Source organism: Notechis scutatus, chromosome 2 (genome assembly GCF_049901735.1).
Source record: "Notechis scutatus isolate UNSWTSFEM ecotype Mainland chromosome 2, rNotScu1.2, whole genome shotgun sequence".
Taxonomy (NCBI): domain Eukaryota; kingdom Metazoa; phylum Chordata; class Lepidosauria; order Squamata; family Elapidae; genus Notechis; species Notechis scutatus.
Window position 1 is genome coordinate 82522739 of NC_142010.1, and position 13114 is coordinate 82535852.

Sequence of the window (13114 nt, forward strand, 5' to 3'; positions counted from 1 at the left end):
AGGAGTTTGGTTGCCTGCCAGGTCTTCAGGCTGACAATTTGGAAGGTCTGCCTTCTTTAGCCTCTGACTCAGAGGAGTCTGCAACACTTCTGTGTAGTCTTCGGGAATTTCTTCTGCTCGGCTGTTCTAGCATCCAAAGAAAGTAACATGAAAAAAAAATGCTATTAAGTTATTGTCCATCAAGAATGGAACACACCAATGATAGCATCTAAGCTGACCTTGTTTGATTTTGAGAAAATTAAGCAGTGTTGAACTTACTTATAATCTGAATAAGAGATCAGGCTGTAACTGGAACATTAAAAAAATCTTATTACAAGGCAATGGAAATCTATTTCCATACTATTGCCAGATACTGTATATCAATGGGGCTACAAGGAATAAATCCTGACTCAAGAGAAAATTGGCATTGCATATTTGATGCGGTGCCATGTGCTGAATTGCACTGTTTGCACAGCCACATTATTTAATCTGATGACATCAATGAAACTATTGAGTCTGAGAAGGAACATTACCTCTACACAGAAATAATCAGAGACCATTACTCTCAAAGTAATAGATTATTGGAGACCATTAACTTCTCAAAGTAATAGATTATTGGCCTATAATGCAAATGGCCTGGGGAAAAGAAATTCAAAAGCTCCAAAGTTGAACATACTAATAAAAGAAGGCTGCCTTAGTTGTCACAAGTCTGGGCTCCCATCCTTAATTCTTGGCATTAAAACTCATTAAAAAGACCCTGTGAACTTTGCTTCCTTGATTGTGCTCTATGGTTATGGATTTTGAAGGTACTGAGGTGTTATAATCAAGCCTCAGAGATAATATTGTATGAATATGAATATAATGTGCATAACTGAAAGATAGCAATAATTGTAATTGGCCATGACAATGTTACCAGTTCTCCATCATCTGAGAGCAGCAAGTTGGTTTAGGCAGCTCAAGGCAGGTTAAATTGTAATTCCTGCCCTAATCACTTCTAGGATAACTCCCATGAATTGACATATCTAGTGGGAGTTTGCTGGGGCCACTTGGAAGGAGGAAAGTGTGCCCCCATTGTATCTTTTATGGATAGCAACCTGATTGTTAGTTGGTCTGGCATAGTCCTAGCAGCGTTTTTTTTGTTTCTGGCACCAACATGACACTTTCCCAATTATGGTTTGCAACATCATCTAGACACTGCTTTGCAATGTCATTTAGTGGCGACATTTAGTGGTTTTTCTGAGAATTCAGTGTGACGAATCAATCTGTCCCAAGGGGAGAAGGCAGAATGCCACAATGTTTCATGGCCTTTGGATTAAGAAGCTGTACAGAATTCTGCAAATGACTCAGAACACACTATCTGGTTCTCTCTTTTGGAGGAACTGGAAGGTTGTGACCAGCTGAGCTTTGAGGGTCAGTCATAGCAGAAAGCAGGTGCCTCAGGACTGTTATGTATCACCTGTAGCAAAAGCTGTTTTGTTTCTGGCTTTCAAGAGAAGGGAAAACTAGATTGCCATTGGAGATCAATGAAACTCGAATTTGACTGAACATGGGTAAGAGCTAACATTAAGGTTTATCTTATTGTGGTAAGAACAGCGGTGAGAATACATCTCTGCTCTTATTGTATCTACAGATTTTCATTCAGAGGTCCATTACTCTCAGGTGTCCTGATCTTTCTGGGCAAAGGCAACCCAGAAAATACTTGAAGGGCTGTCACAGGGAAGGAGGAGGGTCAATTCAGGGAGATAGGACTTAGGATAGGACAAGAAGCAATGAAGGGAAGCTCGTCAGAGGCAGATCCAACCTGGAATTAAGGAGAAATTTTCTGATAGTGAGAACAATTAGTCAATATAACAGCTTGCCTCCCAAAGTTGTGTGACATTCATCACTGGAGGTTTTCAAGAAAAGTCTGGACAGCCATTTATTCAGGATATAATAAGAACTTCTGCCCTGGACTGGAGGTTGGACTAGCTGTCCAAGGTCTCTTCCAGCCTTATGATTCTGTGATTCATCTGCAAGGTTGAACAGAAGAATTTTCAGAGCATCTGTTGGACAAAACCACTCCAATTTGTTCCCAGTTGAAGGCCAGCCTTAGTATAGATCCAGTGGGGTACTGTTCTTACCCTGTTGGGTTTGAAGAATTGGATAAGATCATTAGGACCATGAGCGTAGCTATATGCTCCTTATATCCATGCTCCTGCAAGATGACTAAGGCTGGATCCCATAATCCTGGACAATCTCCCTTTTCCAGGGAAGGTTGTGTGGGAAATGATCATGCAGCAGCTTCAGCGGATCCTGGAGGAAGCAGATTATCTGGACTAATTTCTGCCAGGATTCAGGCTTGGCTTGGAATGAAAATGCTATTGATCATGTTTTTGGATGATCTCTGGTGGGTGTGAGATAAGGTACGCATCCATCCTGACTCTTCTTGACTTCTCAGTGACTTTTAGTACCATTGGCCCTGCATTGTCCTGGTTCTCTTCTTTCTTCGGAGCCCAATACTAGTTGGCATTGATTGGGAATGAGACCCTACCCTCAGCCCCTACTAGGTAATTGAGTGGCTTTAGGTTTTAGGGCCTTCCGGACTACCATCTTCAATACTAAATGAAGTGGCGCTACCCCATTCTGGACATCCTTCTGGACTCACAACTCCTGCTTGAGGAGCAGCTGCCAGTAGTGGGCCAGGGGACCTTTGCATAACTCTGTTTTGTCTGCGGGGTTCCATTTATGATGAAATTCCATCTGATGGAGCTTAGGAGGTGGCCTTTTCTGCTGTGGCACCAGCCCTCTGGAACATGTGCCCTCCTGTGGTGAGGTTGGCACCAATTCTCATGGCTCTCCAGAAAGCTTAAAAATGCATTTTTTTCTTCTTCCTATAAGCCTAGGAATCACTTCATAATGGCTTTATGATATGTAATATTCTCCTGCTTGTGGTTTTGGTTTTTATCTTTACTTAGTTTAATAAAAAAAAACCTATTTTAATTAGTTATAATAGGATGACAGTCATATGTAAATGTCACAAATAAATAAATAAATAAATGAGAATATTTGTAGCTCAGGGTTGAATAGAGGTGTCCTTGGTGCTAAGCTTGGCTGCTTTCTTGCAGACATTTCACTATCCAAATGAGGAAATGCTTTTTGCTTTATACCAGTATTATATGTGATTTAATGTTTTATGACTTCAAATGCCCACATTGTGATCTTGATAATTGTAACCTGAAGAAGAGTTGCAACATATTTCTAAATTCCAGCAAAGTATTACTCCACAGTTTCACCATAAAAATATTTCTTTAAAAACACAAATCAAAGTAAAAGGGAAGAAAGAGGCAGAAAATAAAGAGTTCTAGAATAGCCACAGGAATTGACATATAAATAAGAATTTGTTCTATGGAAATGAGTATCTGTTTTAAGGTTTTATTCACACACACACACACACACACACACACAACACACACACACACACACACACATATATATGATATTCAGCTTTGTTCGGGTATTTTCCCACGTCATAATAGTTGTGCTTTTAAAGTTGTAGCAATGTTTCGGCAGAATCTCATCTGCCATCATCAGGCTTGTGTATTGTGTTCGTCTGTGAGTCAGGCTTTCACAGCCATTTCTGTTTTAAATTTGGGGCTAGCCTACTGCTGTGCCAGAATGGTTTTTTCTTCATCCTGATTGGTTGGGAGTCTTGGACTGTGTTTATTGGTCCTGGAGTTTGCTGTGTTCTGCTTGATTGGTGTTTCTAATATCTTCTGTCTATTTTGTGGCTTTTTTTTGTCTTGATTGGCTGGCAACATTGTGTTCCTGTATTGGAGGCTTTTACTGCGGCTTGGCTCCGAGTAAATGGACGGCTATCATTTAATAGGAAGCTAGGTTTCATCTGGGTGCTTGGTTGGGGTGTGTTTGAGCTGGAGGTATCGGGGGGGTCTGTTTGTGCCCAGGTGTTTGCCTGGCTTGTGGTGTGGAGATTTTTTTGTTTGTGAGTGCAGGCTTCCAGATAATTGACACTCTGGTGCAGTCATCTCTTCTATTCATGCTTTCAATTTTTTTCAATCTCTATGGCTTCTCTGATAATTCTGTAGCTGGGGTTGAAACCTAGCTTCCTAATAAATGATAGCCATCCGTTTACTCAGAGCCAAACCGCAATAAAAGCCTCCAATACAGGAAATACAATGTTGCCAGCCAATCAAGACAAAAAAAAGCTACAAAACAGACAGAAGATATTAGAAACACCAATCAAGCAGAACACAGCAAACTCCAAGACCAATAAACACAGTCCAAGACTCCCAACCAATCAGGATGAAGGAAAAACCATTCTGGCACAGCAGTAGGCTAGCACCAAATTTAAAACAGAAACGGCTGTGAAAGTCTGACTCACAGACAAACACAATACAGAAGCCTGATGATGGCAGATGAGATTCTGCTGAAACGTTGCTACAACTTTAAAAGCACAATTATAATGATGTGGGAAAATACCCGAACAAAGCTGCTCAAAAAAAAATAAAGGGAACACAAAAATAAGACATCCTAGATCTGAATGAATGAAATAGTCTTATTAAATACTTTGTTCATTACATAGTTGAATGTGCTGACAACAAAGTCACACAAAAATTATCAATGGAAATCAAATTTAGCAACCCATGGAGGTCTGGATTTGGAGTTACACTCAAAATTAAAGTGGAAAAAAACACTACTGGCTGATCCATCTTTGATGTAATGTCCTTAAAACAAGTCAAATGAGGCTTAGTAGTGTGTGTGGCCTCCACGTGCCCATACAGGCATGCTCCTGATGAGGTGGTGGATGGTCTCCTAAGGGATCTCCTCCCACACCTGGACTAAAGCATCCCCCAACTCCTGGACTGTCTGTGGTGCACCGTGGCGTTGGTGGATGGAGCGAGACATGATGTCCTAGATGTGCTCAATTGGATTCAGGTCTGGGGAACGGGCGGGCCAGTCCATAGCATCAATGCCTTCGTCTTGCAGGAACTGCTGACACACTCCAGCCACATGAGGTCTAGCATTGTCTTGCATTAGGAGGAACCCAGGGCCAACCGCACCAGCATATGGTCTCACAAGGGGTCTGAGGAGCTCATCTTGGTACCTAATGGCAGTCAGGCTACCTCTGGCAAGCACAAGGAGGGCTGTGCAGCCCCCTAAAGAAATGCCACCCCACACCATTACTGACCCACTGCCAAACCGGTCATGTTGGAGGATGTTGCAGGCAGCAGAACATTCTCCACAGCATCTCCAGACCCTGTCACGTCTGTCACATGTGCTCAGTGTGAACCTGCTTTCATCTGTGAAGAGCACAGGGCGCCAGTGGCGAATTTGCCAATCTTGGTGTTCTCTGGCAAATGTCCTGCATGGTGTTGGGCTGTAAGCACAACCCCCATCTGTGGATGTCGGGCCCTCATACCACCCCCATGGAGTCTGTTTCTGACCATTTGAGCAGCCACATGCACATTTGTGGTCCACTGGAGGTCATTTTGCAGGGCTCTGGCAGTTTTCCTCCTGTCCCTCCTTGCACAAAGGCAGAGGTAGTGGTCCTGATGCTGGGTTGTTGCCCTCCTACGGCCTCCTCCACGTCTCCTGATGTACTGGCCTGTCTCCTGGTAGCGCCTCCATGCTCTGGACACTACGCTGACAGACACAACAAACCTTCTTGCCACAGCTCGCATTGATGTGCCATCCTGGATGAGCTGCACTACCTGAGCCACTTGTGTGGGTTGTAGACTCCGTTTCATGCTACCACTAGAGTGAAAGCACCACCAGCATTCAAAAGTGACTAAACCATCAGCCAGAAAGCATAGGAACTGAGAAGTGGTCTGTGGTCACAAAAGTATGCCTTGAAAAATATGTATATATTCCATATTGTTTTCACATAATGCTCAATGCAAACCAATGGATCATCAAACAAATCAAACCAGAGTTCTTACTTGAGACATTAAGGATCGGGCTCAAATTATCCTACTTTGGACAAATTATGCAAAGACTAAGGCTCCCTAGAAAAGGATCTAAGGTTGGGAAAGGTTGAAGGAAAGAGAAGGACCAGCAACATAGTGGATAGATTTAGTTACAGGGGCAATGAATACACTGTTGGAAGAGCTGAAATACCAGGTTAAGGACAAATTAACATGGAGAAAATTTATTAATATTATCACTAAGAGTCCACAAATAATTGATGGCACACAATCAATCAATCAATCAATCAATCAGTCAGTCAGTCAACCATAACTCAATAAGGAGATTTTACATTTTTCCTGCAACATTGGTACTTGCAATTAAAGATATTTGGAAATGGAATGTAGGGAGATTAGCAGTGTAAGCTGAACTGAAGTTTTTGAAAGAATACAAACAGGTACCTACAGTGATATCAAATTGAGAAAAAAAGTCTGTAAAATTTGTCATATAGTCATATAAATAGTCATATAAAAGTAATATTACTTTTAGGAATTCAGAGTCAAAGAATGTAACTCAAATTCATTTGCATGACTTCAAAAGTTATTTTTGAGCAGGAAGCTGTCCCTCATATGGCTTAGCTTTATTTGAGAACATAAGCCATAAACACGGTTAAAGCAAACAATGAGTGCATCTGGACTTGTCCATCACATTATGCCACAATTCAAACAGGAAGGCTTAGTAAGCGAATCCATGTATTTATTTGTTTATTTATTTATTTATTTGATTTGCCAATTGTTTACAAGATAATAAGTATAAGTGTATACATAGTTGTGAATACATGAAATGGGTACATATAAGAAAAATAAAAGAATAAGAGAAACAATAGGACAGGGACGGTAGGCACGTTGGTGCGCTTATGCTGCACGCCCCTACAGACCTCTTAGGAAAGGGATGAGGTCAATAGTAGACAGTCTAAGGTTAAAGTTTTTGGGGTTTGGGGAAGAAACTACAGAGTCGGGTAGAGTATTCCAGACATTGACCACTCTGTTGCTGAAGTCGTATTTCCTGCAATCGAGTTTGGTGCGGTTAACTTTGAGTTTGTATCTATTGTGTGCTCTTGTGTTGTTATGGTTGAAGCTGAAGTATTCATTGACAGGTAGGACATTGCAATGTATGATTTTATATACCATGCTTAAATCAGACCGAAGACGGCGTAATTCAAGGTTTTCTAGTTCTAGAATTTCAAGTCTGGTGGCATAAGGTATTCTACAACGAGTAGAGGAGTGGAGAACTCTTCTTGTGAAATATTTCTGGACTTGAACTCTTCTTGTGAAATATTTCGTACATTTGGAATCACATGTATTGTGATTCCAAATGTACGCTGCTTGAATCCGGCCTATTGTGTCTTCTTCAGTAAACCATGGTTAAATAAATGCTGGCTTAGGGCACGAACCAATAGCATCTCATTGCTAGCTCCCATCTCTTTCCCGTTCAACTTGCTTAATGGCCTTTGCTCACTTCTTCATGGAGCTAAACCAACAGGACCAAAGAGAAGAATTCACTGCTCATCCTAATTCAGTTCATCTCCTCCCCCAAGATGTTGACCTGCACGGATTTGGGTGAGGGCTAACAACAAGGCGCTTTTCCCCTTCTTTTCACCACCTCTATATTTTCAGCACCAAAGGCAACGACGGATCCAGCGCCTTACAGCCAACAGCACCCGCCCCCCACAACCGCCGGACATCTGGCATCTTGGCGCACTCCCGGATGCGTAAAAGACGCAAGAGACGACGCCCTTGGATTGGTGGATTCGCTGCCTTGGCACGGAAAGTCCTGCCTCGCTTTTCGCTTGCCTCTTCAGCCCTCAGCCTATCCGCAGCCTGGGGGCAGGCGAGCGTGTGAGACGCCGGGACAGGCACGTCCTTCTGCGAGCCGGGTGTTTCCATCTGTTCGCTTGCCAGAGCCGCTACTCCCAATCTTGTGCCGGGTTTCCTCGTTTTAGCTATGCTGGGCTCAGCGCAGGGGAGGCCCGCCCCGTTCCATTCCTCCTCCGTCGCCGTTTCTGTCTCGCCAGCTGTCTCGCCTCCGAAGCCTTGCTGCAGTCACGAAAAAGACCGGGAGCACGCGGTAAGGCCGGCAGGCAGGCAAGGGCGCCTAGGCTTTGGGTATACGACGTCATGGTGGACCAAGCCGCGGGAATCGGGAGGAAGAAACGGGACAGAGGGGACTCGAGGGGACTCGCTGGAAGCGGGAGACGACCTAACGCGGCTTTGCTTCTGCCGCCATTCGACGCCTGCAGCGGCAGAAAAGATGCCGGGGGAAGGAGGAGGGCGGGGGGGGAAGGCTCCCGAGTCACGACGGGCCTTCGGAGACCGTCCTTCGGAATGGTCGGGGACAACTTCCTCGCCTTCCAGCGGCGATCCATGGTTGCCCAACCTACAGCATTTCAAGGCCGCGCACGCTGGCCGAGGGCGCGGCCCGAAGCCCCGTTTCTCACGTCGGTTTCTTGGCGCTTTGGAGAGGAAAAGGGCATCCGTTCCTAAACCCCATAAGGCTAAATTCGGGCACGGCTGCTTTGGCAAGTTTTGCAATTCCGTTCCCGCCAACCTCTCTCTCTCTCTCTCTCTTTTCCTCGCCCGTCGTTTCTGTTTCCTCCCACCCACCTCCGGTCGTTCTTCCCTTCCCAGAAGCGTCTTTTTGCCTGCCATTTGGCTCCTATTAAGCAGCGAAGAAGGATGCGTTTGCCTGCCTGGCTTTGAGCCTACCAGCTCTGGAAACGATGAGGAGGGAGATGTCGGGGGGGGCGGGCGGGGGGAGAGTCGCTTTTCTCCGCTCTTATTGCGCGTGTGACGAGTTTCTGGGTGACCTTCCCGAAGGGTTTCCTTTGCTTCGCCGCTCGTCATTTGACTCCATGTGCGCGCCTTCTCTCTCGGGCGCTCTGGAGGCCTCGGGCGGAATGCGAACTGCGCTCGTTGGAAAAAAGCGGCGGACAGTGCTGGGAGGAGGCGAGCAAGGTCGGGCAGCCATGTCGTTGCCCACAGGCAGCAGCTCCTTCGCAAGGGAGGCCTGCTTGGTTCCAGGGGATCCCTTTCTTAGCAGTCCTTTCTAGCTACTTTTCAGCCTCAGATCTTCTCTTTCCTCCGGCCAGCTCCCTTCTCTTCAGCGCCTCCGTGCCCTCCAAGTGCCCTTCGTGTCCTTGCCTGCCCTTACCCCAGTAGGAAGAAGGCGAATGGTGATGAAGTGCATTGCCGAGGTTTTGTTTAAGGAACTTATTTGTCTTTTGGACTGTTTCCCAAGGATTTCTAACCCTTTTTCACTGCAATGACAAATGTTTCACACAAGACAAATTCCTTGTGTGTCCAATCACACTTGGCCAATAAAGAATTATATTCAATGGAAGGCATAGAATGGCATGTCTTCAAAATGGAAGCAGAGAGCAACCGGATTTTCAAATAATATCTATATTTTTTACTTATTCTGATTTTATCTTCCCTGCCCCCCAAGAAAGCCAAACCGAACCAGATGCTTAAAAATAATTTCATTGGCTACAGTACTGTAATTCAACCACATTTTGCTTTTCCAGTGAATACCAATTTAATACATAAAAAGGATTACATCTGAAGCCCCTTAATGAATTACGTCTAGATTTCTGGAACACCACCAGAGTTGCAGTTGTAATAATTGATAGATAACATTTATGGCTTGGATCGGTATCACTGAATGGTAGGTCCTCAGAGACCTTGAATGGGCTCTAAAACTAATCTGGTAAAGCCTCCTTGATTCTTGGATGGGAGAAATATCAGGAAAAATTAGAGCTTGGCATTAGGTATGCCTTCATTTCCAAAAATTCCTATGAATCCCATACGCTTCTTTAGAACATCAACATAATTGGTGCTTTCTTTTGCAGTATGTTCACCTGCCTAGGAGGAGTGCCCTCTGTGGGAGAGAGATCAGAGTATGCCTCCTTAGCACAACTGAACCTCTTAGCAAAATTTATAACAGTATTCAACATATGTATGGTATCTTTCCAAAGCCTTGCCTTATTCAGTCAAACAGGTGTTCCTTTTATGTTTGTTTACAAATAAAGGCAAAAGATTCTGATTCAGTACTTTATTTAACAGATATGTTAAATAAAAATGCAGATATGGCTAGTAAATTGCCCAAAACTACATTCACATCACAGCTATTACTTTTGACAGAGTATATATTTTAAGAATGCATGCTTTATTTATTTGCTAAATAAGTTGCAGAAATCTGCCCATTGTTTATTGGATAAATAACATTTTAATGATTTCTATCCCTTTCATATCTCCATCTTCTTTGAAACTTGGCACTGTGCTTACAATCTTTCATCCAGGGTTTGTCAATAAGTATCAGTATGATAGATGAAATGCGTAACCTACATTTCTTTGTTTTATCAACTACAGAAAAGTGCAAATTGATCTATATGGTTGATCTATATGGTTGAATGTTGGACGAGAGTCAAGCATAATTAAACGCAATAAAATGCAACAATATCTTTGGCAAAAGGTTTTTCTAGTCTCTTTCCTCATACAAAGTAGCAATATAATTCATGCAATTGTGTAACCTCTATAGGTTAGTTGTGCAGAAATGCAAGTATTTATGATGCAGGAAATCAGGACAAAAGTTAGTCTCCTGGCTTCCCCAGTTTCAAAAGTAGACCTGTGCAATTTGACATGCAGACTGACCACATAACTAGGTGTGCTATAATACTAATTTCCATAGCCTTCTGTATCTCTTCAAAGAGTATAACAGGGCAGAATAAGGCATGTGTTGCACCATGGGACATTTTCTAATAAAAACTTGAAATAAAGTTAATAACAGCATTGGTGTTGCTTTGTGAGAGTATAACTTTTGATTGAGAGTTACGATGACCCTGTTCTACACTGTCATAAAATTACAGAAGCAGGGTGTTTATTTTTGCTGCACTGATAAGGAATAACAACAACAGCAAAAATCTAGAGGGATTTTTTTTGGGGGGGGGGAGGACAAGGGGTTTATCATTTTGCTTGCTCATATCTTAATATAATGAAATAGCTCAGGAAGAAATTCCTTCCTTCCTTCCTTCCTTCCTTCCTTCCTCCCTCCCTCCCTCCCTATCTCCCCTTCCTGTATTCTTCAAACAGTCTTCAGAAAGCACAAAATGTTGCACTTAAAAATAAAAGATAAAAAAGACCTTAAAAGACCCATCTTTTAAGGCTACTTTTAAAAAAGAAGGAAAAGGGCCAGTTTGCACTTCTTTCCAACACTGAATTTCTCTTGTCATTCTTTATTTTTCTAGGGCTGTTTCTTTTGACCTTTCCTACGTCTATGGCTAAAAATAATTTCTACAGTCAGGGCACTGCTTGTGGCAGCTGCAATTCATTACATTCTCTCTGCTCTTTACCAAAAGAAAAGCTAAACTCTGTATTGTAAAAATCTAACAGGATTTAGCAAACATCCTCATGAGAACCTGCAATGCAAATTTGTTGCCTTCACAGCATTTTGCTTGCCATATTTTGTCTTTCTCTATTTAGATCGCCTGGGCAACATCAATATCTCACGATCTGCTCTTTTATTTTGTGGATGCTGGTTAGCTAGAATTCTTAGCTATCAGACACTGAAAAAAACAACCTTATGTCACTTAAGCTTTTCATTGTGTATAATGTAGAGTTGGGGTGAGGAAACTCCTTCATTACTGAGATAACTTTTCTGGCTACTGTGTTGCCCTTCCTTATTCTCAGAAGCAACTCTCTGTGGAAAAGCTTTTGCTTTTGCTTTTCCACTTTATCTTTTGTGAAAACATGGAAAAGTAGGGAAGGGATACAGTGATTTCCTTGGAGAAGGAACAATGCAGTCCTGCAGCACTCTACATTTTGCCCATTGTTGGAAATAGCTTTGACCATCATTTAGTCTGGATCTGTTTGTAATTCTCCATAATTTATTCTCCATCAATTTAATGGATATTTCCCATGGGAAATGACTCTTTATGCGGAAAAAATGTTTGTGATATATTATTCTTCTCATCTTGTTACATGTGTGACAATTTTATACATATTCTGTCTGAAGAAAGTGGAAGAATTAATGTCTACTAGTGTTTCAGTCCTTGCCATTTTATAAGCTAAGTAAAAACATCAGAAAATATTTAAATTGTGAAAGGTTGCTGTATGCTCACAAGGATCAAAAGTGAAACTTTTTTTAAAAGGGGGGCAAAACTTTCCCCCCGCCCTGAACTCATTTGCCCTTCATTATTCTGAAATGAAGATTAAGGTACACAAGCATTTCGGGAATTTCAACTTTAACTTTTCATTTGTCAGTGCCAAGATAGGTAAGAATGGACTGTGATTGAGTAAGCTCTGAGCCAATCCTTCTATAATTTATGAAGCAAGCAGTGGAATAAAATGGTTGTTCAGGTGGTGGAAAACAATAGGTACCAACATTTATCTGGATGTAGGATTGTTAAGAGCTGAATTCTAGTAAAAGCAAAGACTTGAAGTTCCTGAGTTTTAGTTGGAACTGCTAATAAAATATTTTATATATTCAGATTTGGCACTTGCTTTCATACATTGTGTTATATTTTGCTATGGTTTTTGGTTTGGTTTTGGCTTAGCCAAAGAGTGAACTGAGTTTTGATGGTTTAGGATGACAGGAATTTTGATGTTTGAAAGATTTAAAGGAGAACTCACTCTGGTAGTTTTACTCATAGTTTAAACCAGGGGTTTCCAAACTTGGACAACTCCCAGAATTGTTCAACTAGCCATGAATTCTGGGGAGTGAAGTCCACAAGTTTTAAAGTTGTCAAGTTTGGAGGCCACCTGCTTTAAACTATTCTTTTTTTTTTTTTCAAACAAGAAGAGTCTCCTGAGATAATCAAGACTATTTTTCATATATTAGGTGGCTTCAAACCTAGGTTCCACATCAATTGTAGACTCTGATGAAATTTAAGGAACCTATAATAAACTGCAATGTAGGAAGACGCTGCATGCAGATGTCACTTTAGTGACAATGGCAAAGCATTAATTTATACTGTGTAGGAGAAGGCAGTGGTAAATCACTTCTGTATTTTTACCAGGAAAACTCTATTGATTGAAAATATAAAATGATTGATGATATTGCTCTGAATAATGGACCTGTCAGGTTGAATGGCACTCAACATACTACTGAGAGAAAGTGAGAATCCTTCCAAATACTAATCAAATTTAAGACATGGTTAGATTAAAGTCTTCGTCTAGTT

General features: G+C 42.1%; 1 protein-coding gene across 2 annotated transcripts in view; it reads left to right on the top strand.

The window, feature by feature from the left end:
• Nucleotides 1–7762: 7762 nt before the first annotated feature.
• The window catches only part of VDAC1 (voltage dependent anion channel 1), a 28031-nt gene continuing 22679 nt past the window's right edge, over nt 7763–13114 (top strand). For both annotated transcript variants that reach the window (XM_087955290.1, XM_087955291.1), the window contains exon 1: nt 7763–8007. In XM_087955290.1, coding sequence (XP_087811416.1) covers nt 7885–8007 — 123 coding nt within the window. In that variant the 5' untranslated portion in view covers nt 7763–7884. The remainder of the gene's footprint in view (nt 8008–13114) is intronic.